General features: G+C 35.7%; 4 protein-coding genes across 4 annotated transcripts in view; 3 read left to right on the forward strand and 1 right to left on the reverse strand.

Annotated features, from left to right (window-relative positions):
- Positions 1-25,939, reverse strand: part of LOC134848889 (pre-mRNA-splicing factor 38A-like) — a 273,870-nt gene that overhangs the window by 112,549 nt on the left and 135,382 nt on the right. The gene's annotated exons all lie outside the window — the stretch shown is intronic.
- Positions 3,001-5,761, forward strand: LOC134848821 (calcium homeostasis endoplasmic reticulum protein-like). Its single transcript, XM_063866333.1, has 2 exons — positions 3,001-3,906; positions 3,978-5,761. The coding sequence occupies exons 1-2, from the start codon at positions 3,006-3,008 to the stop codon at positions 5,675-5,677; spliced, it is 2,601 nt and encodes an 866-aa protein (XP_063722403.1). The 5' UTR covers positions 3,001-3,005; the 3' UTR covers positions 5,678-5,761.
- Positions 6,213-25,939, forward strand: part of LOC134848849 (beclin-1-like protein) — a 49,956-nt gene continuing 30,229 nt past the window's right edge. Inside the window, exons 1-5 of the mRNA XM_063866361.1 lie at positions 6,213-6,428; positions 12,988-13,187; positions 13,630-13,844; positions 13,994-14,079; positions 14,229-14,366. Of these exons, the coding sequence (XP_063722431.1) occupies positions 6,291-6,428; positions 12,988-13,187; positions 13,630-13,844; positions 13,994-14,079; positions 14,229-14,366 (777 nt within the window). The 5' untranslated portion in view covers positions 6,213-6,290. The remainder of the gene's footprint in view (positions 6,429-12,987; positions 13,188-13,629; positions 13,845-13,993; positions 14,080-14,228; positions 14,367-25,939) is intronic.
- LOC134848838 (lipase maturation factor 2-like) overlaps positions 17,924-25,939 on the forward strand; it is a 181,307-nt gene continuing 173,291 nt past the window's right edge. The window contains exon 1 of the mRNA XM_063866354.1: positions 17,924-17,937. The gene's annotated coding sequence lies outside the window, so the exon portion shown is untranslated. The remainder of the gene's footprint in view (positions 17,938-25,939) is intronic.

A 25,939-nucleotide genomic window follows, 5' to 3' on the forward strand; every position in this document is an offset into this window, starting at 1 on the left:
AGGACAACTCGACGTGGTCGAGTACAGTCGAATAACTGTGCCGGAATCGGTCCACATGGGAGATCCGGCAGGGGGTTATGTGGAGATGTTGAAAGCGAGGCGAGTTGCAAGACGTTGTGGGTGAAGAGTTCATGAGACTGAACGAAGGTAACGTGAGTGAGTTCCAGAAACAGAAAGCGAGTGGAGCGTTACCCACTGAATTCCCTACCATAGAAGAGAAAGACGATTTACATAGAATTCTGATGGAAGTGGAACCGTTGCTGGGAGCCTCAGGGTATCGGACCCGAAGGAACATAGTGAGAACCCATGGGGAGTATCCTTGCCACTGCTTGGCGCAGACGTTGTGGTACCCCAAACGCGGGAATCTGATCCTAGTATGGGACGTGGAGGAATTGTACTCCACGGGGTTGCCCGATCAGAATCAACAAGTGTCAATCGTGGTGGTTAGCGCCATGCTAGCAGTGAGATGGTTGGAGGCTAACGCGGACACAAGTCAGCAGGAGACGGCCGTGCCGACTCCTGAGCAGTTGATCAACGCGAAGATGAGTCATGAATTGGATCTTTTCAGAACCACCTGCAAGGTTCTGAGGATACCTAAAGCCATTGAAAGAATATGGTCAAGGCAAAGATTGATGCCTTGGTTCCGTGCAGTGATGACATCTTGGATGTACGAACGCGCGAAGCGTCACATGTCAAGGAACACGGAAGCCTATCAATCTTTCCAGCTAGATATAGGACCAGGAGCCTATAAACGAGCATTCTTGACGCACAGAAACGCGGTCACCACAGCGGTGAAGCGGGTAGCTGGAACGCCTTGTGTTACTGAAGAGGAGAAGAAAGAGGTCTTAAGAGCTGACCTAGAACGAAACGTGAGCCTATGTCTTCACAACAGCTTTTGCAGGAACCGGGAGCAGAAGGTGAATGTGGACTTGCTACCTTGTTGCAAACCGAGGCTGCTGGAACAGGAGGGTTGGGGCACGGCCCGCAACTCTTTGGACATGTTAGAGAAAGTCCTGGAAGACAGTGACGCTGAACATCAGGATGGAGAAATGATGGAATGAAGATGACCAAAGAAGAGAAGAGAAGGAGAAAAAACTTGATTGTCTTTGTGTGTAAAAACTTGAACAAATCAACCAAGTTTTGATTATTGAACTTGTTAAACTTTTTGTTTTGATCTAGTTTGGTCAGACCAAACTTTGAAAATGTTGCAATTGTTAAAATTGTTGAAATTATTGATTTTAGTTACTACTATCTATGTATGTATATTAGGAACATAGGTGAGTATATTTACCTATTTATTCACGACTGAAGTTTTTAACCTGTGTAAGACACAAATTCACTGTGTGGCGACATGGTAAGTTTGAGTAAACTCGCTCGAGAAGGGTGGGTAACTCAAGAACTTTCCTAGCCACAGAGTTTCTTAGTTTTAATATTGAAAGGACCGCATAGATGACTGATTATACTTGGTGAGTGAAGTTAAGTTAATTTCAACGGGTGCGTGGCCGTGCCACGTCCCACTTTTTAATCACAAAGAGCGAAAAGAAATTTTATGGCAAGACGACGTAAGTAGTCAGAAAAGAAATTTTATCTAGGACACTCCTCATGGTGCAAATTTTGTGAAAATAATGAAAGGCAGTGAGATGTAGTACGATGCCATTTGTGAACACGTAGTGAGTTGAGGTGGGGTAGATAAATTTCATTTTCTTATGCGATTTGTAAGGTTGATTACAGAAAACTGGATAACTACTTGACGATAACCCGGTGTTATGCGATGAATAGGGACATTGATGGAGACTTGTCCGGGGAGTATGTGCCATTCTGCCAGATGACACAGCACAACCTTCCGGCGACATAAAAAAGAGTGACTAAAGGCCTTATGAACAAAAAAGTGTTGCGACGGAGGGTCAGAATGTTCTAGAATTTTTATTTTTAAAATTTCGATTGGAAGAAGAACATTTCTGAGAAATAGAGAAAAGACGGCCATTTTGAATAAAAAGACGAAAAACAGAACCACGATAGACATTGTGAAGAACAGTCGAGCAAGAAAATTACGAAGCCTCTTATCGTGGCAATAACACACGATAAGAACCTTAGCGACGGATATTTGTGGAGAAGGAGGCTTCAGTGGGGGAAGAAATATACCACGGGACCCTCCTGGGACACGAATTATAAGAGATAAGAGTGTTATCTCAAGAATATTACGGGAGCGGAGGCTTGGTCCCCCAGAGACTGTCTATATGAAGGGACTGTATAGACTGACTGTATAGCTGCTATAATGTCATAGATCTTAATTAACACCGTTATTATTTAATATTTCAGAGCATGAGTAGCTAGAAAAAGGAAAGGGTCAATCCATCTCCAATGGATTTAATATAGAACTGTCACACAAAAACATAATAAAATAGGTTGTTCGAGCCGTGTTTTTAATGACAATCACGTAGTCTGAGGATCCGAGACTCAGCTATGTGGTTGTGTTCGCATGTAAACGAAAGCTGATCAAAAGTCGTTTGACTGATGGCCTAAAAATGGTAACTTTTTACTTTGCCCTAGACAGACCAGAAAATCAACTGGCAAGGTCGAGACGGTGAAAAACGAGTAGAATTAAGGTAACTGACGCCTGCCAGTCGTTAATAGGTACTTTTTCTACGCTCCGTCGCTGTGTGATATTTGGGCGAATGTTACAAGTGCTGAAATTGCCCATTTCATCCCGCATCAGTATAACATCAGTAAAAAAAGCATCAAGCACGTACCTTCAGCTGGGCGTCCAGTTACATCCAGACTTATTTTTTGGTTCACTTAGAATTTTTCCTTCCAAATAAATGAAAGTTTTTGCAGATCGATTTTGCCAATATTTTGAAAACGCTTTCGACTGAATAGATCCGTATCTTTTCGCGCGACTTGCTCCGTATGCTATGTTTTTGATGTATCACAAGTGACGCTAAGCTGTTTCTCTGCTGTGTCCAACATTCAATTGACTGTTTTTTTTTTGCTTACAGACTTGAAAAATGAGTGGACCCCAGGCTCCTCGGGATCAGGAGCTTAAAAATATTATTGATAAGTTGGCTAATTTTGTTGCCCGAAATGGAGTCGAATTTGAGCGAATGACGAAGCAAAAGCAAAAAGACAACCCGAAATTCCAGTTTCTTTTTGGAGGAGAATATTTTGATTACTACTCATACAGAGTTGCAGCTGAGCAGACGTTGCATCAGCAGCAACAGCAGATGCCACCACCGGGTCCTCCTTTCCAACCAACAAATGCGGGTCCGCCGTTTCAAGGGCAAATGGGATCGCACCCTCATCAGTCCCCTCCCAATGCTGCTGGTGGACCACATCAACCGCCACCTTTTCACCCGATTCACAACATGCACCCTCCACTACCTAATGGCCATTCAATGCACATGCCAACTACGTCACATCCTCAGCATCACATAGCCCCTCCAAATCCTCACCAAATGCCTCCAATGAGCAGCATGCGACCTCCGCTTCCTCCAAATCCAGCAGGTCAATATTCAGGGCCTCCGGTCGAGTTCTTGCAGCAGCAAATACAAACTAGTCTGGCAAACTTGCAAGCGCAACAACAGGTTTTAGGCAACGAACAAGAAACGAAAGTTCGACAGCTCATTGAGCTCAAAGTTGGAGAATCTCTTGATTCAGTGTCTAAGCAAATGAAAATTGATGTTTCTGAAATTGACAGAATTATCTCGCCAATTGTAGAATCATGTACTAAAGATGCAATATCTGCGGGAAAGCAATGTTTTCTCAATGTATCGGCAAACTCTCAGTCACACTGCGATTTCATGTCTCTGTACTTGCTGAATGAAGTATTAAATAAAACGACAACGTTTGATGGGAGACTGCACATCATATACCTTATTAACGACATTGTGCATCATTGCTTTCGGAAAGGTAAGTTATGATTTCGTGTTTTATTCTCGCATGGTGATTTGCAAGGCTCTCAATGCAATGTTTTTGTTTAGGTAATAAGGAGCTTCAAGACGCGATTGAAGATGTAGTAGTTTCAGTGTTCCAATTAGCCAATCAAGCTGCATTGCAAGACAGCGAAAAAATCCAAAAGCTGACAAAACTTGTTACATTATGGACGACTCACAAGTATTTCCACCAATCCGTACTTGAAAAACTTCGTCAAACTAATGAACTGAAATGGATTGAGTTTGCTTGTAAACATATCGAATCTTTTAAAGACGAAATACAAGGCATCCAGGCCTCGACTCAAGCACGAATCATCGCTTTAACACAACAACATGATTCTTTCGTTGCACATTTGGAACAGCAAATGGCGGCTGCCAATGCAGCTAGTCAGCAATATATGCCTCCGAGACAACCACCGCCGTTTAACCATCAAAATCCGAACATGCACCAGCCACCGCATATGCCATATCATGGTCATCCTCCGACTCACTACCCAAATATGCCACCTCCACATCAAATGGGATCCAGTTACCCTCCTCACCCGCAAAACATTGAAAACAGTTCAAACGGCCAGTCGATGGCCCATACTGAGCTAGGATACAATATGCCATCTAATGGTAGCAATGAAAATCAGGAGGGAGGTGAAGAAAGTGAAGAACCATATTTAAGCAATTCCAAGTTCTATGATTACAATCATAAACTAGAAAACGTCCCACCACATTTGAGGGCTCCAAATGACGACGAGCTACCCGAAATCAAGCATGAAATTTATGAATACGATCATGGAAATTCTAGACCTTTAGACGATCCTTCTGCGAAAAATAGGTTCCCAGTTCCGAAAGAGCCTCCTATTGAAAGTTTAGTACCCACTGCTCCTTATTGGGATCTCCCAGCTGGTCTGATGGTGCCATTGATTAACCTCAAAGACGTTGATTTTGAGCCAATTGATCCGAAAGATCTTCGTCTTCCTCCTGCGATACCACCTTCTAATCGACTACTTGCAGCACTTGATGCTTTCTACGCCCATCCAACTCCTGATAGACCTCGAAATCTAGAGGGTTGGGAACACGGCGCCTTAACGGAATACTACAAGGCGAAATCAAAATATACCGAAAATAGGGGGCCAACAAAGTCAATTAAGATACAGCCCTACGTAGAAGAGCTATTAAAGAATCACGTTATTGAACTACCGCCTCATAAACCTAGGTTACCTTTAAGTAGAACTCGGAGGACAAGTCCTGAACCAGTACCATCCTTTAGAGCCAGCAGGAGACGGTCGCCCAGAAGTCGTTCCAGGTCTAAGTCAAGATCCAGATCTTACTCAAGATCTCGTTCACGGAGCTCCTCCAGCTCCAGCGACGGGTCTCGAGGACCAACTTCAGCGCGGCCCCTGAAGGTTTCCAGAAGAAGCGCAGACTCGAAACTAGAGGAGTCAAACGTAGGACATCAGTTACTGAAGAAAATGGGATGGGGAGGAAGTGGTTTGGGGAAGGAAGAGCAAGGAATTCAAGAGCCCATCAAGCCCAAGCCTGCTACAATGAGCAGTAGCGTTTTCCCTTTGTTCAAGGGACATGTACCGGCTCCGGGTTTGAGCACAGTGGTTCCACCTAAATCAGAAATTCCAGTAGCGCCTATTCTGGCGAATTTAACGCCCGATTCAGCCAAAAGACTAGAAGACAAGCGTGCAGAATTCCAGCGAAAAGCTGCGGAGCTGTTGCAAAAAGCTAAAGGCCCAGATAATTCCTGATGCGTGACAGTTTGAACTCTAGTTTGCAGTTGAAACTATATTTGTCTAATGCAGTTGATGTTGTTAAATTTATTATATAATTGACTTTGTTGTTTGACCTAAGTCTGGTTGAGAAAGAGCAAAATTTATTTCGAAGAATCGTTAATAGTGAACAAATCAAGTTATAACGATCAAACAAAAGTAGGCAAGGTATATACAAATAGGTTCTTATGTATTCCTCTAGTAAGAACTTTGTCTGAGTGGCAAAACTTCGGATCTTCTGTTGGCACGGAGTTTTTTGGAGCTTTTTTTTCAGGCTGTAATATATTTTTTTGGAATCCGAATCACGGCTGAAACAATCATAAAATAGTGCGTGCCTACTTGTTCAAATACGAACCTTTTGGATGAGAATACAAATGAGTGAAAAATAAACAAAACGGGACGTTATTTAATTCACCCTTCGGTGGGTTGGAACAATAACACAATGAGAGTAAAACCAAGAATAATTTATTGCTACTGGAGTTGAAGTAAACTAGTGATCGATATGAAATATTGCAAAGACACTTTCAGAAATCATGCATTGCTTATTAAGCTGACAAAACGAAGTGTAGAAGCTTGAAAGAAAGAGAGCGTCATGACAAAGATAAGTAACGAGCGGTTGCAGCTGGTTTGCCAGTATTGCTACTCACCAGTAGTCATGGGACGTCCAAGTGTCTTAGATGCGGGGGAGAAAATGAAGTCTCACGCAAGCATCGCCGGATCTCCGTCTAAGGTAGTGAAAGAATTTTGATAATAAGACCAATTAACCACGAGGCAAAGTACCAGCATACCGGTCAAGGAATGTTTTGTCTGTCGTGTTTTAAACAAGAATTCGTTCATGACCATTTCTTATTTTGTATAGCATGCAGTCTGGATTTCGACTGAAAGGGGTTGAATGTGATAACACACCCATTTTTGTAGGATGTGAAGGTAATGAAGATGCTCATATCAGTCGTGATGATTTTAAGGAAAATTCTTCAAATTTTTTCAGGCCTAATTTTGATTTTTCGAAGTTTGGCTTTTTGATGTTTTTTTTAAAGTTCAGTTCTTTTCCTTTGTTAAAAGGAAGGCAAACTCCTCTATCGAACAGAAAAAGTGTAAGGAGCACAAAAAACATGATCGACCTCTAGTTTCGAGAGTGGATTTTAATTTTCGAGTTTCCCAGCTGAATAAAAAGGGCACCTCATGATCCAGTTTGCTCAAATTGGGTTAGTTTTATCAATCATAACTTGTCTATCAAAGTGTCATTACCCTTGCGATATACCCGGGTATTGCAATCGTGCACTATATTTTTTCCCGTACCTAACTTAAGGAACAGAATGGTCAAATGTGTAGGAATGGTAAATTTTAGATATGCTCAATTTCTTGGAAATTCAATTAAAACTACTTTTTAAGGTAGTAAATTGGTCAAGTCCGTTTCTGATGTTAGTTTGTCTTCAAACAGTTTTCTTGGAAAAATGTCTTTTTTTGTTGGTTTCGTGGTTTTCGGCCTAGTTTCCGTCGGTTCATTTTCCGTTTTTTTTCTGAATGAAATTTGGTTTATTTGGTAATTATTTTTTCGGCTTTTTGTAACCATGGATTTTTTTGATTTTGAATTTTTTATACTCTCGTTGAAAGTTTGTTCTTGTCATTTTACCAGATCTAGTTTTTAATGATATTGATTTTTTTTCTGTAGTTTTTTTTTTCGATTAAACGGTTTCAGCTTGTATGTTATGGCATAATGAACTTAAGTTGCGTCGGCTCGAGGGCAAAAATTGCTGTTCGACGAAATCAGGTATTATTTAGATAGCAAGTGACTTGAAATCGGGAAATCGTAAACAACTTTTCTTGCACGTTTTAATTTTTTTTTCAACTTGCATTTTTATTGAACTTTCACAACCTCCAGGTTTCTTCCCACATGGCCTCGAATTAACGGTATTGCTTTTATACCTTAAGTTCTATGGTTCGACTCTCGGCCGGACCTTGTTTCTTTCAGTATATATGCAATTGAAAAAATGGTAAAATTTGATTTCTCGGACTCTCGTTATTCTGCTAAAGTTTAGTCGTCTTAGTTGCCAAATTACAAATCTTGTTAGCCCTCTACCTAACTTTCATTGCAAGTGCAAGTGTTGTCCTTTGTAGGTTCAGGGAGCTGGACTTGAATTTTTTTAAATTTTTTTAAAAATCAATTTGTTTATCGGCTCAACAGGTGTCTGCTCGAAGGTTGTCTGCTTGCCAAATCACTGTTTTTTTCTTGTGCTATAGGCAACTTTGTTTGTAGTTGAAAGTGCGATTGTTCTTCATTCTAGTCTGAGGTGGGACTTAAAACTGTAAAGATTTTTTATGAATTAATTTTTTCTGCTCAATTTGTATCTGCTCAAAGATTGTCGGCTGTATTTCCGCTTCGTCAGTTTTGTTCCGTTGCTTATTTAATTTTCAAACTTCTGGCTTGTCAGCCTAGAATGAACTTATCTCAATACATACGAAAGTTTGATTTTTGGTAGAATTAGTTTTTTTCAACGTTTTCTACTTTTTAGACTTGTGATGTTTTTTATGTTTGTTTTTAATCGCAAGTGGACCGAAGCTCTGCTTCGCCTGTGTCGTAAATTAATTTAAAATATTAGGTCATTTATTCAATTCGATTTGACGTCATCTAAAAATTCAATTTGAGGGCAGTTATTTTTAAGAGTCGATGAACAGGGTTTAGTCTCCTATAAAGCTCAAAATGTTTTTCTTTGAAATTTGAAAAAAATTTTGAATTCAAAATTTAATATTCGAAATTTGGACTAAGTTGTACTTGATTTTGCATAACTATAACGTATCAAAATCTTTATGTTTTGCTTGCATGCATTTGTTTTGATAAATGAGGGTTAAGAAGCAATAATAGGTAAGAGTATAATTAAGTGGCAAGAATTTAGAAGCAATAATTAAATTGGAATAGCCTAAGCCTTATGGTTAGCCTAATTAAATTGCGAGTGTCTTGTTATCGGGAACGACTTTTTTTTCCCGTAAACAAATTTTTTTTACAAATGTTACGTGCTTTTCTTACTTGATTTATTTTTCCATGTTCAACAATTTCCATGTTCATTCCTACTTGGCCGTGCTTTTTTCAAAATGTATGCTATTGAATCGGTTTCCGTCAAAAATTGAATGGTCGGATTTTCGTTTGGCTTAGTTGACACTTACGGATTTTGCTTGTGCTGCAAGCAATTTTATAGATTAATGAACATCGTGAGTACTCTTATATAGATCTAGCTGATTTTTTTTTGGTTTTTTTTTCAGGAAAAAGTTTTAAAATTTGTTCATGCTCAATTGTGATTTTATGATTTTAGCGGTGTGACTTGTGAGTTCTTTTTAAGTTCAGTGCATTTTCATAGTTAAAAGGAAGACAAGCTCCATTATCGTACAGCAAAATGTGATGAATTTCTTTTTCGAAAATTGAAATTAATTATCAGATTTCCCAGCGAAATAAAAGTTTTGCCTATTGATCCAGTTTTGTCAAATTGATTTAACTTTAACAAAACGTGTCCAATATAAAATGTTCTACAAATTCTAAGAGCTTAATTGGCATTTATTTTTTTTCTTCGAAATTCAAAATTTGAAGAGTTTTGATCAAACAAGTCATTTTTTCCAGTTTCCTTGCGTTCATTATTCTTTTCCAACTGTCAGTTGGCTATATTTGTAGATACAAGTGAAAGAGTTCTTCAATGGAGCTTCAGGGGGAACTGAAACATTTCAAGTTTTTTGGTTGAAATAGTTTTTTTTGGCTCAACTGCGTCTGCTCGAAAATTGTCGGCTTCGTTGCCACGTAACGGATTTTTCTTGTGTTGTTCGAAAATTTCATTATAGTTGCAAGTGCAAGTGTTACTCATTGTAGTTTCAAGAGGGACTGAAAATTTACCGATTTTTTAAAAATAAAATTGTTTTTTTTTACGGCTCAACTTGTGTCTGCTCTAAAATTGTCGGGTTTTTTCCCCTTTTCGTATATTTTGTTCGAAAATTTAAATTTTGGTAGACCTAGTTTCTTCATTTTTTCTTCATTTTGATATGTTTTTATATTTGTGTTGTATAGTAAGTGATGCGAAGCTCCGCCTCGACTCTGTATAAATAACTGGTTTTTAAGTGTGAATGATTGTAAATTGCTCTTTTTGTTTTACGGAAAAACTCTTAAAAGTTGTTCAAGCTCTTAAATGTTGTTTACCAAACCAAGTTCAATGCAAACTAAGTTCAATTTTATTTTTCGGCAAAGTTTGATGAGAAGATCGAAGAACCAATTCGATGAGTTGTTCTTATTTACGCTCTGAATAATGTTACGAGACGAAGATTATAGTGGGCATTAGTGTAGCTGTTTCTAGATAACTTAATTAAGAACGCCCTGCCACAAAATGCACAACTACGCCCACCCCAATCGCTTTTTGCCTGCAGGCATTTGTTTTGATAATTAACGGTTTAGAAGCGTTTTCAAAGTGTACACAAAGTGAAGCCTTTAAATCCTGATCAAATCACGATTGAAAGAAATTTTTTAAGATATCACTCTTGATTTCCTTAATAGTTTTATATAATTTTCATTGCGATCATACAATCCGTTAGACCACATTTCCTTATATTTTCTGTGAATAGTCGGACTATGCGGTGGTGACAATTTTGATAATTTGGGTTCTTATTTCCCTTTCATTATTTTCTGGCCATTAACATATCAGAGATCATTACGATATCCCTTCTTAAAAGACAGTTCTAGTTATAAAATGTATTATTTTGGAAACTATGCTGCAATGATTTCTCAAATTTGTTTTCGTTTTTTTTTCTACATAAATTGTGAATTTTAGATTATTAACAGCAAAAACAACTAAAAATTCAGATGAAATAAGGGAAAAAAACAAATCTTTAATAAGGTAGTTTAACTTAAGATAGTTTAATTTAATTAAGTAGATATTTGAGCATTTTTGTTAAATTATTCAGCACTAACCAGGAGCGGTATTCAAGAAGGCCATATGCAGTTTATGATATTTGTATAGCTGGGGAGTAATATCATTATCTATGATGTCTTTTATATTATGTATAATCAACTTTCTAAGCAGGAGCATTAAATTTAGGCATCGTCTTTTTCAGCCTATTTTGACTTTTTCATAAAATTTTTTCACATTATTTTTTGATGTAAATGTAGACCGCTTTCTAAGAGATAATTAAGAATAACAAAAGTAGTGAGTACTCTTTTATAGGTCTTGTTGATTTTTTTTCAGGAAAAAAATCTTAAAGTTTGTTCACGCTGTTTTAATTTTTCTCGCGGTATGACTTATGATTTGTTTTTAAGTTCAGTGCATTTCTATTGTTAACAGCAAGTCAAACGCCACTAGCGAACAGCAAAATTATAATGGTCACGAAAAATGTGATTGATTTCTAATTTCGAAAATGTAAATTAAATATCTAATTTCCTAGCGAAAAATTTTTTACCCATTGATCCAGTTTTCTCAAATTGGGTCAAGTTTAGCGAAAAAGTGTCCATCAAAATTTGTTCTATAAAATCAAAGAGCTTTAAGGCCATCTAATTTTTTTCTTGGAAATTCAAAAGTTGAAGATTTTTGAAAAAACAAGTCGTTTTTTTTTTTCAGTTTCCTTGCGTTACTTTCTCTTTTCCAACTGTCAGTTGGCTATGTTTATTAGAAGTTTGCGAGCCAGGCATTGCTCTTTCTGAGAAAAACAAATTTCCTTGAGCAATCTGCGTAATACATTGATTTTAGTCTCATTTTTTTCTGGTCTAGGCTCGTTGCTACTCAAGAAAAACCACTGTGGATGCATTGATAATTCAATTCATATGTAGTAAATGCAATATCGACCTAATGAACTTTTTGGCAAAAAAAAATGTCAACGCTTCGGCTTTTTTGTCTTCCTTTGTTCGTCCATTCCCATCTAAATAGGCCCCTAATCTTGCGTTGTCGCGCCTAATTTTGTTGTTCCTGTGTATAAGTATTATTGAGACCATGAATTTTTCTATCGAACATAATTCTGGTCGATTAAATTAGCTACTCTGCACCTATTAGTTGCCGGGACCCCTAAATCACAGTGAGAGTCATAGACTCCATCCTCTCTTTCCATGGAACACTGACTTCAATTCGAATACTGATTACGCTTTCGATGAGCAAGCGTTATCAAATCGGAATTTAGACTTTTTTTTGGGTTAACGACTTGTTTCAGAATCACTTGATATTTTGGTTCCTAATGATTTAAAATTTCAAAGCGTCTCATGGAAATTTAGTCTGGAGTTAACGAATACGCCTAGGACGGCAAAGGTCCTGTGTTCGAATCTGATCAGGACCTTTTTTTTTATTTCAAAAGGGAAATATTTCGTTTCAAAAAAATTGTCGGCATATTACTTGTTTGCTTGTGTTTTGTCGACTTAGCTGCCTTATCTTAGATTTTTCTACTGTATGCAGTTTTCATACTAGTTGATTTTTTTGTTTTCATTTACTCACTATGCCTGGGCAATTCTACTAGCCTTGACTTCGTATATTTTCCTTTTTTTTAACTTGTCGGCCTTAATGATTTCGGCTTATTTTTTATTGGCTTACTAACCAAATTTTGGTCATTCGAGGGAACCATAATTTATATGTTTTCCTCCGGATCACACAAAATGTTTAAAATCTCAGAATAGAATGTATAGTTCAAAGTTTTTCATTTTTCATGACATTTTTTTCCCTGGAAAATTGTTTTTAAATTTTCATAAAACGCCATCGAGTGTGTTTCTGGACGTGTTTTTCGCAAATAGAACATCATTCCAGACAACGATATGAAGTTTTTGTATTGTAATTGCTTCGAAAGTTTCTCCGTTTTCATGGGACTAAGTTGCTTCCTTTCCTCTATTGTAGCTTGCAATGCTATTTTTGTAGTATCCTAAGTGATGCAAAGCTCCGCTTGGCCTGTGTTAAAAGTTTATACCCAACATTTTAAACAAAATGCCGCTTTTAAGAGCAGCTTAAATTAAAAAAACTATTTTCAGCGCAAAAAAGTGAAACCTGCATTAAATCATTCAAAACTTCTTGTCAATTTTTTATTCAAGAATTTTTTTTTGCATGATTTTAATCAGAATTGAGCAAATATTAAGCAGACGTTGCGAGACCCCAGCCCCCCGATATTTTAAAACCCGTAAAAATCCTTTTTCTATCCAAGAAATATCTGTCCAACTCCGAGAATTAAGTTCTACCGAATGTGGTTAAGAAAACCTGTTAACTGTTTTTTTTTCCGGTCATTTTTCTGGTCAAATAATTTTTTCCGTATTATACTTCCGCACTGGAGTCTGTATGTCCTTTCCATTTAAGATGTCGAAATCTCCGAGTGGGAGCTCGCTCAGTCTAAGGAGAGGCGATTCGAAGAGGAATCTGAGAGCATTGTCTCCTTCGTCAGCGGCATCTATAAGGCAGGAGCGAACTGAGCATGTTAGCAATGTCGGGGTGGTGGATGAATTCTCTCAACGCAGCCCTGAAGAGGCTTTCGAGTCTTTCCAGAAAGTATTACACGAGTAAGTTGAGCTTCGCTTTGAAGATTCCTCTTTTATGGATGCATTTATATTTAAATTCATGTGTCGTAAGTGCAGTATCAACCAAAATTACGTTTTTGGCGAAAATGAAATTTCCAAATGTTACACCTTTTCTTGCTTCTAATTTTCGGCAGTGATTGCATAAATACATTTATCATTGAAATCGCTGGCGATATCGATCAAAGATTCACCTATAAAAAGGCATAAATTAACTTGAAGCTTGTTTGAAGGAGGTTTTACTTTCTATATTAGCCTGCTTTAAATGTTTTTTCTTTTAGATTTATTATAACAGTGATAAAACATATCAGTGGTAAGTTAAACAGTCACTATGGTTAGGCTTAGTGTATCAAATATTTAAGATTCCGAGTTGGAAAACTCAAGCTGAAATTAATCAAAAAATTGAAAGATATTGAAAATTGTTCAGATTAGAAAAAGAGAACGAAGCGAAAGGAAACCCCAAATTAAGAGTGACGTCAATCAATCCCTTGACCCTCATCCCTCTCAACGAAGAAGACGAAGAGGAAGGGGGAAAGAAAGAAGGAACGACAGATGATGATGGTGAAACAGTTATTTCTGAAGATCAATCTAATAGTAATGGTGCTACAAATGAAAAAGATCATGTCAATGCGAACAACAAAAGTGAGATTGACCTAAAATTGTATAAACCTAATATTGTATAAACCTAAAATTGTATTTGAAATCCGATAAGAGTAATCAAAAATGTGTCAGAGTCAGTAAATGACATACGTGATCAGGTTTTGCAAGCATTTTAAAACAGTTTGTTTTAGGCTTACCAGAGGCAGAACAGCAGAAACTGAATGAGAGAATAGCTGATGCTCCACTTGACTCAAATTTACTGCCATACTCTAAAGAGGTTAGTCAGTGGACTCTTCGGCCCGCTAACGTCTTGATAACTTCTTTTTTTGATATTAATGTATCTATTTTTGAGGAAGAGAGCAGGGGAAGCGCCAACACATTTGTTTTCTGGTCAAAATCTAAACAGCTCAAAAATAGTCTTTTTAGACAGTGGACGCAGTTTTCGACTCTCTTAGCGAGTGCAGTGCCCTGGACTTCCCACTGTGCTGCTCCTGTGCAGACACTCTCATTGACAATCTAGACGTCAAAGGACAGCTGTTAACACGCGAGTGCCGTGCTCTCATGGTTAGTTAGCCCAATTGAACTCATTTTGCAATGTCTGGCATCTTCTTAAGATTGAGGCCAGTTTTGACTATAGGAATGACCATAGTAAGAAATGAAGAAAGATTTATCCAATCAATTAGTTTCAAATACCAATACTTTTGTAAATATAAGTTCTTTCTTTATTTACGCTTGATTCCAAGAATTTGGAAAGGATAGGTTAAAGGCGTAATGCGCTCTTAATGAAGGTCTACCCGATAGCCAATTAGCACGAGTACCGCTCGGAAGAGAAAAACGAAACGACCAAAGTTACTAAAAAGGTAATGAGCGCTCAAATTTTTTTTTATGTCCTTTGGAGCTGTCTTGTTTTAGAAAGTCTTTTTATTAGGGTGCGTAATTTTTACGTTCCAATCAAAGTCGACTTCATGTTAAGATACCCAATTTTGACTCGGTTTGTGGTTAAAGCAATTAGAGCAGTCTTGATAATTTCGAATGACAGACTTATTATATATAGTTGACATAATGAGAGTAAGAATTACCAGTTCTCTCGCCAATATGAAGGCTCAAAGTGTTATAGTACAAACTTTCTTTTTTTTTCAAACCTAAGTCGCAAATATTGTTGCGACTTAAAGCAACAAAATTTGCTGCATCGAATTGTCATGACAGCTTATTTGATGCACCTTCACAGCTTATTGATAACATGTGCCGTGACATTCGAATAGGTATAAGTTTACACAGTTGATGCAATTTTAATTCATTAAGAGAACCGAAAAAAGCTATTTGTTCAAACAACATAACAATAATCAAATCTCGATTTCAGCAGTTTTCTAACTCAATATATCTCGCAATTTTTGAAATGCATAATTTATACACTATGTAGTTTTATGATTTTTAATTTATTACATGCAAAATTGTGTCTTTTTGTAATTGGTGCTACTTTTGCTGCATCGAATTGGCAATTTATTAGCATATGTAGCTGCGTTATTGGTGGCTAGTTTTTGGGGATTTTAAGCATCCCTGGCTGAATGGTTAGTGCGTGAGACTCAAATTTGCTAGGTCGCAGATTTTTGCTAATTCGAGTTTTTGCAAATTCGAGGCTTGTTTCTACTTTTTCCTATGTCAGTTGATAGAGCTGCTTTTTGGTCGTGTTCTTGCAAGGGTTTGCGAAGCGCAGCTTCGCTTGTGTCAAATGCGTAATACGGACGTCGAAAAAAAGTCTTCTGTAATGACAAACACACAAAATATCTAGCCGGGCTTCATCATGCTTGTTGATCTTGTAATTTTTTTGATCCGTTGCGTTTTTTCTGAAGTGGTATTTTGCATATATTTTGTACTTGAGCAGGTTCAAGGGGTTACGTCTTTGCCCGTCATCTGTAGCATTTGTGAAATAATGTATCGTACCACGTTATGTCTGAGAATTGCGATTCCACCAAGCTTGCAAATCATTGCAAGGCTAGCTAAACTTCACCGCATTCACTCCTACAGAGATTAACTGTATCCAATCATATCGTAGGTGAAAGGCGTCGTTGACTTCTTTCTTTATTAAGTCCATGCCTTGCTTTTGGAGGGAATAGAGATCAACCAAGTTGATGTTTCTTTGTATTGTAGTAGCTCCAATTATCTACTTTTTTTCAATATGTGTGAAATATGGGAAAAATAGAGCTGCCGGGCTGTTGTTTGCCGTCGGATCAGTTGCCTCATTGACAATGTTATCGTGCTTTCCCCATTTTCATTGTAGATGCAAGTGTTTAAGAGTGATGAACGTAGTGAAGACTCTTATATAGGTCTTGCTGATTTTTTTTTCAGGAAAAAGTCTTAGATTTTGTTCACGCTAATTTAGATTTTTCGCGGTTTGACTTCTGATTTCTTTTCAAGTTCAGTGCATTTCCATTGCTAAAGGGAAGGTAAACTCCACTATTGAACTGCAAAAGTGTAAAGGTCACGAAAAACGTGATTGACTTTTATTTTGAAAATGGAAATTAATTATCAGATTTCCCAGCGAAATAAAAGTTTTACCTATTTATCCAGTTTTCTCAAATTGGGTCAATTTTAGCTAAAAAGTGTTCATCATAAATTGTTCTACAAATCCAAAGAGCTTTAAAGCCATCTAATTTTTTATTCGAAATTCAAAAGATGAAAATTTTTGAAAAATTAAATTGTTTTTTTTTTTTTCAGATTCCTTGCGTTCATTACTCTTTTACAACTATCAGTCAGCTATGTTTTTGATTTACTTCTGTAATTTGTAAAATCAATGGCCCTGTATGTTTTCCTTTTCATTTTTTTTTCGCTGAAAAGCTTTCTTCGGCCTAATTTGTTTCGACTTATGTTTTATCGGGTAATTAACCTCATTTTGTATCGCTGCAAGAGCAAGAAATTATTGATTGTTTTTTGAGAAATAAAGTGATTTTCTGTTGCGATATTTCAAAGTTTCATAGCTTAATTGAAGTTTTCGTATGACATCAATTCATGATCCACTTTTTTTGTTTTCGGCTCAATGGGTGTCTTATAATTTTTGTCGGCTCAGTGGCAGCGTTTTAAATTCTAGAAGCTTACTTAGTAATGGTTTTTTTTTCAATTTTTTCTGAAAATATTTTCAATTTTCCCCAAATTTTTCGTTTATCGATTTTTTTCTGTCTCATTACTTTTGACTATCTTGCATTGCTGCGCTTGCGTTGTATCGCAAATGATGCGAATTTCCCCTTGGCCTTCGTGGTAAATAATAAACTTTTTTTTCTGGAACTTGCGATCTCTCGCTAGGGTCGCGATCTCAACTACTAGAAATTGGAGTTTTTTTTTGGTTATTCTCGCTATCCTTAAATGGTTATTTGATCGCATTTAATTTAGTGAAACTTTTTTTAAAAATGGAAAGTTATATATTGAAATATGTTTTTACCAGTTCAGTATTACAATGTCTAGTTAAATAGTATGAAACTATTTTTCAATAACTAAGCAAAAACGCTTTCCTTAATTTTTGCTATTTGACCAATATTATCAGGTAACATTATTTTCGCGCAGTGTATTCAGTATTTTTGCTCCTTTTGTTGACGAGACAAACCTTGGTTTTTTACTGAATGGGGGAATAAATGTTCGATGTTTTTAATTTTTTGTATTATTTGCAGGATATCTTAAATCTAGAAATAAAAAAAGTTTGAAAGTTAACTGTTTTAAAGGTGTCATTTGATTTTTTTTACTTGAAAGTTTTGTTTTAAAATTTAAATGGACACTCATTTAAGCCCATATTCGGCTGATAGATGCTTTATTCGGCTGATAGTATTTAAAAAACGCGAAGTTGGCTCGTAGTATCCAATTTTCAGGTGACGCCTTAGTTTTGTTTTTAATATAGTTCTGTTTATAGTTGATTAGTTTGAATTCATCAAAGTAATAACGAGTTATTAATACGAAAGATCACTTTTCTTTTCGAATTTTATCAAGGCTATTTGATCTAAATTAATCTATTTATTTGAGTAACGCCTGATTGAAATGTTTTATGAATCTAATTGAAAATCCTTGAAGTTCGGGGTATCACGCAAAACGTGTGTAACATCTGCAAATAGAAAAATTTTGGAGCCTAAATGTTGTAATAAACTTATTAAATAGCTTTGCGATTTGATAAGTTAATGTTTCAGTAGTAACTGCTTCGACGAACCGGATAACTTATCTTGGGTAGCCTTTAGTTGATATTAATGATCTAGTTTATGTGACAAGTATCAAATATATATTCATTGACGTGTTGAAAAAAAAAACTTCAACCAAAGACCTCGGGGAAGACGAGATGTCGCAAAACGTATGTCGATAATGTGATGAAGCAATCGAGGGGGTGGACTCTGATTAACTTGAATGGTGCAGCAAGCAAGTACACAAGTCTTGCACGGGATTAACTGGAACTATGCGAGTTGGCAAATTGTAAGGATTGCCAAGATAAAACGATTACGTCGTTTGTTGCTCTCCTTGAAAATCTCAATGCAAAAATGAACCAACTTGCAATTCTACCGGAAAAACTAAGTAAACTTGAACAAGAAGTGATTTATCTGAAAGCAAGCCAGGTTTCAACTCCCAATCAAACGTACAAAACTGCATTGATAAATGCTGAAAGAATACGCTCTGCAACTCCCGAAAATTATCAAGATAACTCGGAAAGAAGAGAAGGTTCCCGTAAACGAGATAGATGGGAATCCTGGTAGTCAGTGAAGAACAGTAATAAAAAACAAAAAACAGTAATAACTGGCTCTGACACAAAGCAAACAACGATAAAAGGTGTGGAGATACCACCTCCAAGAGGACACCTATATGTGAGTCGAATCGGCAAAGAAAGTTCTCTTGATGACCTCATTAGTCTTTGTGCTTCGAAAGGAGCAGAACCTGTGCTCAGTCGTGAAGTGAGTAAAAATACAAAGAGCATGAGAATTTTTATCTGGTCTTTTCAAGCGATTGCGCAACGTTTGTTAAAAATCTTGATTTCTGGTCTGCAAACGTATGTATCTCGCGGTACTTCCTAAATGAAGAGGCAAAAGACTGGCTGAAACACCAACATAGACTGCCACCGAATGGACACACTGAAAATTGGACCAATGCCAATAAATGACTTAGAACAATCCAAATTTGACAAATTAACTCTAGATCAATACGGAACAAAAGTGAAGGAAAAGCCAACTGGATTGCAATGGATGTTTTTGACACAGTTTTTCTAATTGAAACGTGGCTCAGCTCGATGATGACGCAGATCTTTTTTCTGAAACGCTGCATAAACAACTCGGCGATGTACTGTTTTATGCACATAAATCGATTAGCTAAAAGTGGAGGCGGAATTGCTGTGATTACAAGAAAAGTCTTAAGGCCCAGTTTGATTGATTCTGAAATAAACGAAGATTCGAAATTGACGATAACAGTTAATGACATTAAAAAACCACGACCTTCAACCTCCTACTACAGACCACCTCAGGGTGTCTTCAGAAACTTGCAGAAGTTTTTCTTGAAACATTTTTTATCGCAATCGTATTCAAGTTCACCATTACCTACTGGCTGATTTTAATGCACATTGGAATCATGATGATGGTTCTCGAAATGTGGAAATTCAACGGCTGTTGAATGATCTAGATCTTAAGCAATATATGAAACTGTTCTAAGTGGAACCTGATCTAAACTATATTTTATGATTGGATAAATTAAATGTTTTACCAATGTAAAGTATTTAATATTAACCAATCATGATCCATCTAACTAACAACCCACTTATTTGTAAGTGCTGAAGTTACTTGTAATTTCAGCACCAGAGAGATTTGAATTTAACTTAGAAATTAGTTGGACTCTCCCGAGCACTTCAGCAGCCGCAATAAACCAGTATACCCTAGATCTATTGAGCCTAGCAGAGACTAGTTAAACAACCTGAGACTAGATAGTATAAGAGTAAGATTAGGATCGGTATTAGACTAAGAAGTTGCACGAATCTATCCGGCCGAAAATAAGATAGCGTGACGAGCAGACGGTGTACCCTATCCGAAATTACTCTATGAGTTACACTTCGGTCCTAACTCATCTGGTGCGACCATAAGTCTCGAACAAGACCTTACTAGATTAGAATTAACCAAAAATAGATTAGAAATTAGACAAAAACATTTACAAAATGTTATACGACAATAATTTAATTGAAATGTCTCTCCGACTCAATAGATCAGAGCCAATATTCCGAACCATAACAGAACTACCCGGAATTGGAAGAAGACCTCGAACCAAAGACGACATACGACAAAGTAGAAACTTGCCGTATAGTTATATGATAGTTCGGCAAAAGCCAGAACAAACTTTTATATTTCGAATACTACTTGCAATGAATTTAGATTTCCATTTGCAAACATAAAACCTTGAAGTTACTCTTCAAAATCATTTCAGGCGCTAAACAAAATTAATATTATACAATAACGATTGATAAAAAGATCTAAGATCGTTTTCCTAAAACTCTGCAGTAATATACAAAACATGTTTGAAAAATATTTATTGGAAAATAAAAATAAAAATTAGTAGCATGACAATAAATGGTTAGTAATCATAAATCATCCTGTTGTTCCAGCTTCATCACCTAAAACATAACAGCAATCATCAACTCACTAATATCTTCAAAACACTAAATTTTTCCTTTACACAAATTTAAAACTTTATCAAAATTTAAAGTCACTTAATTTTAAAACCAGATCATCAAGGCTTATCCTTGGATCTTAAATCATTTTCTACTTAATTAAATTTTAAATTTGATCATCAAGGCTTATCCTTGGATCAAACAGAACAACTTTGTTCTCCCCCACCCACTTAATTAGTGTCTAACGACCTCAAACGTCGATTCACTACCCAACCCTTTCTAAAGCCCAAGACTAATAGAAATTTTTGAACAAAACTAATCATTCAAATTAGGATAAACAGTGAAGAACTTCGGTTATTCATCCTTCACTTGACCCCCCCCCCTCTTACCAGACCCAGGATAAATCTTAGACTTAGTAAGTTTAAAATAGTATCTAACGAACTACTCGCGTTCTAATTATACCTGAACCTTGTGGATCGATTTACTATTCTCCAACCCTTGAACACAATCACTACCCCTAAGTAAGATTAAGTAAGTTAACACCTTAGCTTATACTAGACACAAGAAAGTAAAAATCATTCTTCGGAATCGATATACTTTTCTCTCCAACCCTGAACAAAAAGACCCAGGTTAAGCTAACCAAAAAATCGTAAGAACTAACAGTTTAAGAAAATAGAAATCATTTAACAACCTTTGCATCCGTCATTCTAAACCTTATGTCATTTAAAAACCTAGGAAATAAACAAACAATCATTTTACACAATTGTGAAATAGATAACAAAAAATACGACCTTGTAATCACACCTCATACACAAACAGTTGGATACATTCGAACAAAACGACAAACACTAAAGAGGAAGATAATAACTAAACAAAGACAAATAACACGAAAAAGATTTTCAAAAAATCGAAACGCATTTTCAGAATCAGAAACCAACAGTTTAGACGAACTTTACAAACTAAAAGAATCAATAGATAAAAATTGCCCACTTCACGATCAATTATATTTTTCTGACTCAGAAACAACTTCAAATTCATCACAAAGAGGAAAAAGAAGAATAAAAAAGCAGTACAAACACAAACCAGTACATTTATACAATTGGAATCAACCAATTCGACACATTAATAATTACATATTAACAGTCATCGAACGAAAAAATGAGCTCAACGCACACTCCAGGTGACGAAACTCCAGATGATGATGAAATCTTTCCCTTTATAGTAGACGCAGATACTGATAGAGGACAACACATATTTTGTCAAAATTTACTCGTAAATTTATTTGAACCCGGAATCAGTCCATGTAAAACAGAGTTCCCCGATGTAAAAATCAAAAGACAAATCATAGACCACTATCTAAAAGATATATGCAACATAACACAACAGTATGGAATCTACTCTATAGAATTCACCTCCCCAAACCACAATAATAGAACATATACTATTCAAACAGACGATCTTGATTTAGAATTTTCAAAAGTTTTTTCAGAATATATAAAAAGCATCCAATACCATAACTCACAAAGAGCAAACTCCATATTCACCAATGAAGTTTTCGCAATAATATATAGTTATATTTCGATATTAGAAAATGAACTTCCATTAACAAATGTCTCACCGACAGAAACATCTAAACATTTAAGAGTACGACATGAAATCACACTACTCTCTAGTTATTTAAACATCATTAAAGAAAATTTCACGAAAGACGACGTTTCACAACATACCAAACACGATTTACAAAAAATTTTAGCATGGTTCATAATAGATTATTTCACACACAATATTGATTTAATTGCACAAGCAAGAAAAAATTTTAGACCCCAAAATTCGAACGATGATACCGCTATCACAGAACAATCAGATTATGTTTGGGACCCCGAATGGTCTCATCCCGCATTTATAAGCTTTCCACAATCAATCTCAAGTCAAGCAATAGGTACAATATCTTACATAAGAGATTATGTAAGAGTAATACCATTAACAATTGATGCAACTCCATTAAACTATAATACATTTTTACCCGATACACAAAATAATAGTTTAAACTCTACAGTCATACACAATGAAAACCTCAATGGAACTAGGAATCTTACTCAACAAGATATCCAGACACCATCACACTTCATAAATGAAGAAATTGTACACACAACAACTACACAACAAAGTATTTCACCAATACGCCCAAATTTAACAACACCAAGAAATACAAATCCTTCACAAACACAGGTAACCTTACAATCAACCGTTAAACCTTCGGTTGCCCCTAAATATTCACATATGGATTACCAAACATACAGACCCATGACAATACCATCAAAAACACGCAAAACATTCACTAGAAACAACTTTGCAGACCATAATTATAATTATACACATCCATCAAAAACAAATTATCAACCACAAAGGAATTTTAACCAATATACAAAACCTCGAAACTGGGATAACCCAACAGCCCAATATAATTCCAAAAATTTTCAACCAAATCCTCCACAGGATCGCAGTGAAAATCACCCATTTTTTCAACAAAATAAAAATAAAAAACAGACATCTTATCAAATGGATTATTTATCCTCAGATGATGATTTCTTACAACCAGATATATTTGCACCAAATACTCAAGAATATCGTAGACAAGGAATACAGAGAACACATACAAATCATAGAAATTTTTCTCCACAACCAATAGATGCACATAATCAACAACCAATTCAACAACAAAATCTAATTAATACACAATCTTCTCAACCAATTCAACAACAAAATCCAATGACTGCACACTCGTATCAACCATCACAAATGCAAAATGAAATACCACTCCCATATTATCTTCAACAACATGAAATAACAAGAAACCAACTTTCAAATTTTTCTCAAATGCCAAATGCAGCAGAATCATTACAAATGACAATGAATCCATACCTTATGGGTGGATCATCAATAACATCAAACAAACCTTTAATGGTTTTCACAGGAACAGACCCTGAATACTCTGTAGAAGATTATTTAAATGCAGTAACAGCAAATTTGATTTTAAATATAGGACCTGAACCAATTAATACGCCACTACATCAAAACTGGATACATCGACGCACAGCGTTGATACAAACAACCTTAGATGGCGCAGCCCAAAAATGGTTTTCAGTACTACCTCTAGAAATAAAATCAAACTGGAAAAGATTTACACAAGAATTTTCAAAAATGTTTGACTCCGAAAGAAACAAACAACAACAAAGAGTTTTATGTAATGAAATTCGCAGATTACCAAACGAAACCATCAAGCAAATAGCAGTACGAATCGAAACACTAGTTCGAAAAGCATATTCACTAAATACACATGACTATAAAAATACAAAGATGACAGAAATCTTAATGATGACCTTAACACCACAATTAAGGAAAATAGCAATAAAAAAGAGAGCATCTCATCCTTCTTCAATTCGAGAACCCGATTTAGATTTTCGAAAACTAGTAGACAAACTAGAACAAGCAGAAATCACGATGAAACTAGAAGAAACGGAAAATCTGAAATTACAATACGTTAACAAAATTGAAACGACTTCCACTAATATTAATAATATACAGGAATCAGAAACAGACCTCGTTGAAAAAATCACTGAAATACTCAATATTTATGAAAAGAACCCAAACTTCAAAGGCAAACCATCTTTCAAAAAATGGTGTAATTATTGCCGACGATACGGACATAGTATTTCCGAATGTAGACAAAAACAGCAAGATAGTCAAAATAAACCTCAAAAATACAAAGAACCAAATAAATCATTCTATCAATACATGAAAAAAGATCAAAATCTACCAAACAAAAATGTATACAGCAACAACAGTTCAGGAAAGCCACTTCCGAACAATACAAGTTATACAAGAAATCAATCCCCATATAACTCAAGTTATAGAGGAAGATCACCAGAACGAAGAAATACACAAAATTCATCACAAAATCACTACAATAGACCAAATAGTAGAAATAACTACTCCAGATCAAATTCAAATACACAACGATTTGTTTCTAGATCTAATTCCCAATCAAGAAATAACTACTATCCAAACAACCAATCACGAAATTCATCATACAATAGGAATAGAAACTACTCCTATAATCGAAATAGAAGTTATTCAAACAACCGAAACCAGAATTATCCGAACAATCGATCAAGAAATAACTCATATAATAGATCGAACTATAACAGACCAAACAATAACTACCAAAACAGATCGCGAAATAATTCACAAAATCGACACCCAAGTTATAATAATCGTTACAGAAATTATTCCCAATCACCACATAGGAATAATAATCACTATAATAACTCTAATAATCGTCATAGAAGCAGTACACCTAAACATCAAAGACAAATCAATCAAGTACAATCTAATCCAGAAACAACATCAGACCCTCCAGGTATTGATGACACAGTAACTGATGCGTTACAACTCAATCAAATAAACTGTACATCATCAGATTCAGAAAGTGATACTGAAAACACTCTTGCTATCAATATGATAAAAGTCGAAAATGACTATGAATCTGTCATATATGAACAACCCTTTCCATCACACATATATGAAAATCAATCAGAATTTCTTCAAAATCATTACACTACACCCATAAATTCCACACCAACAACGCAAGAAACAAATGCAAAAAATACTACAGAACAACCCAATCAAAATGTCAAAACAAAATGCTTGAATACAAACCACATCTACCAAAATATACAAAAAGAACAACCCAAAGAAAAAATTTGGACAATACCATTTCTCTTAGAAAGCCCAAGAAATAAAGAATTTCAACCACCAGACCTTGAAATAGATTTTTTAATTGATTCAGGAGCAGAATCAAACATAATAAACATTCCCACATGGAATGAAATAAAAACTTTACATCCAAAGCTAACACCTCTTGAAACCTCCAGTAAGCTAGCAACAGCACAAGGATCAACATTGATAAACTACGGAAAAATCCAATTATTTCTCCTCCCTACCAGAACAATGGAGCAAAGTAAAATTCTAAACAAGCCATTTAAACAAATATTCCATATCACTGATATTAAATATAATATCATTGGAATACCATTTATTTCGAAGTATATACCAACAATTAACATACTAAATAGTAAAATATTAATCAAAGATAAATATACAAAAACAAAAGAAACATCCCTAACATTTTTTCAAAGATTAAATAAACAACCACCATTCTTTTCAAAATTCTATCCAATATATAACCAACAAAGAAAACACCTGAAACCACTATCAGGAAACATCTATAATTTTTCAATCAAACAAGTTCACCAATATGATAAAGAACAAAACAAACAAAAATTTTATATGTCAGATTTTGAATTCAAACCTATTCATAAATTTTTCAAAATCACAATCTCTTCAATAAAATATTTGAAAAATTCGAATTCAGATATTATTTCCTTACATGTTTATAACAACACACCTTACCAAGTAACATTACCTTTAGGACTTTTAGGATATTGTGAAACCAACGCTACAATAT

Source organism: Symsagittifera roscoffensis, chromosome 1 (genome assembly GCF_963678635.1).
Source record: "Symsagittifera roscoffensis chromosome 1, txSymRosc1.1, whole genome shotgun sequence".
Taxonomy (NCBI): domain Eukaryota; kingdom Metazoa; phylum Xenacoelomorpha; order Acoela; family Convolutidae; genus Symsagittifera; species Symsagittifera roscoffensis.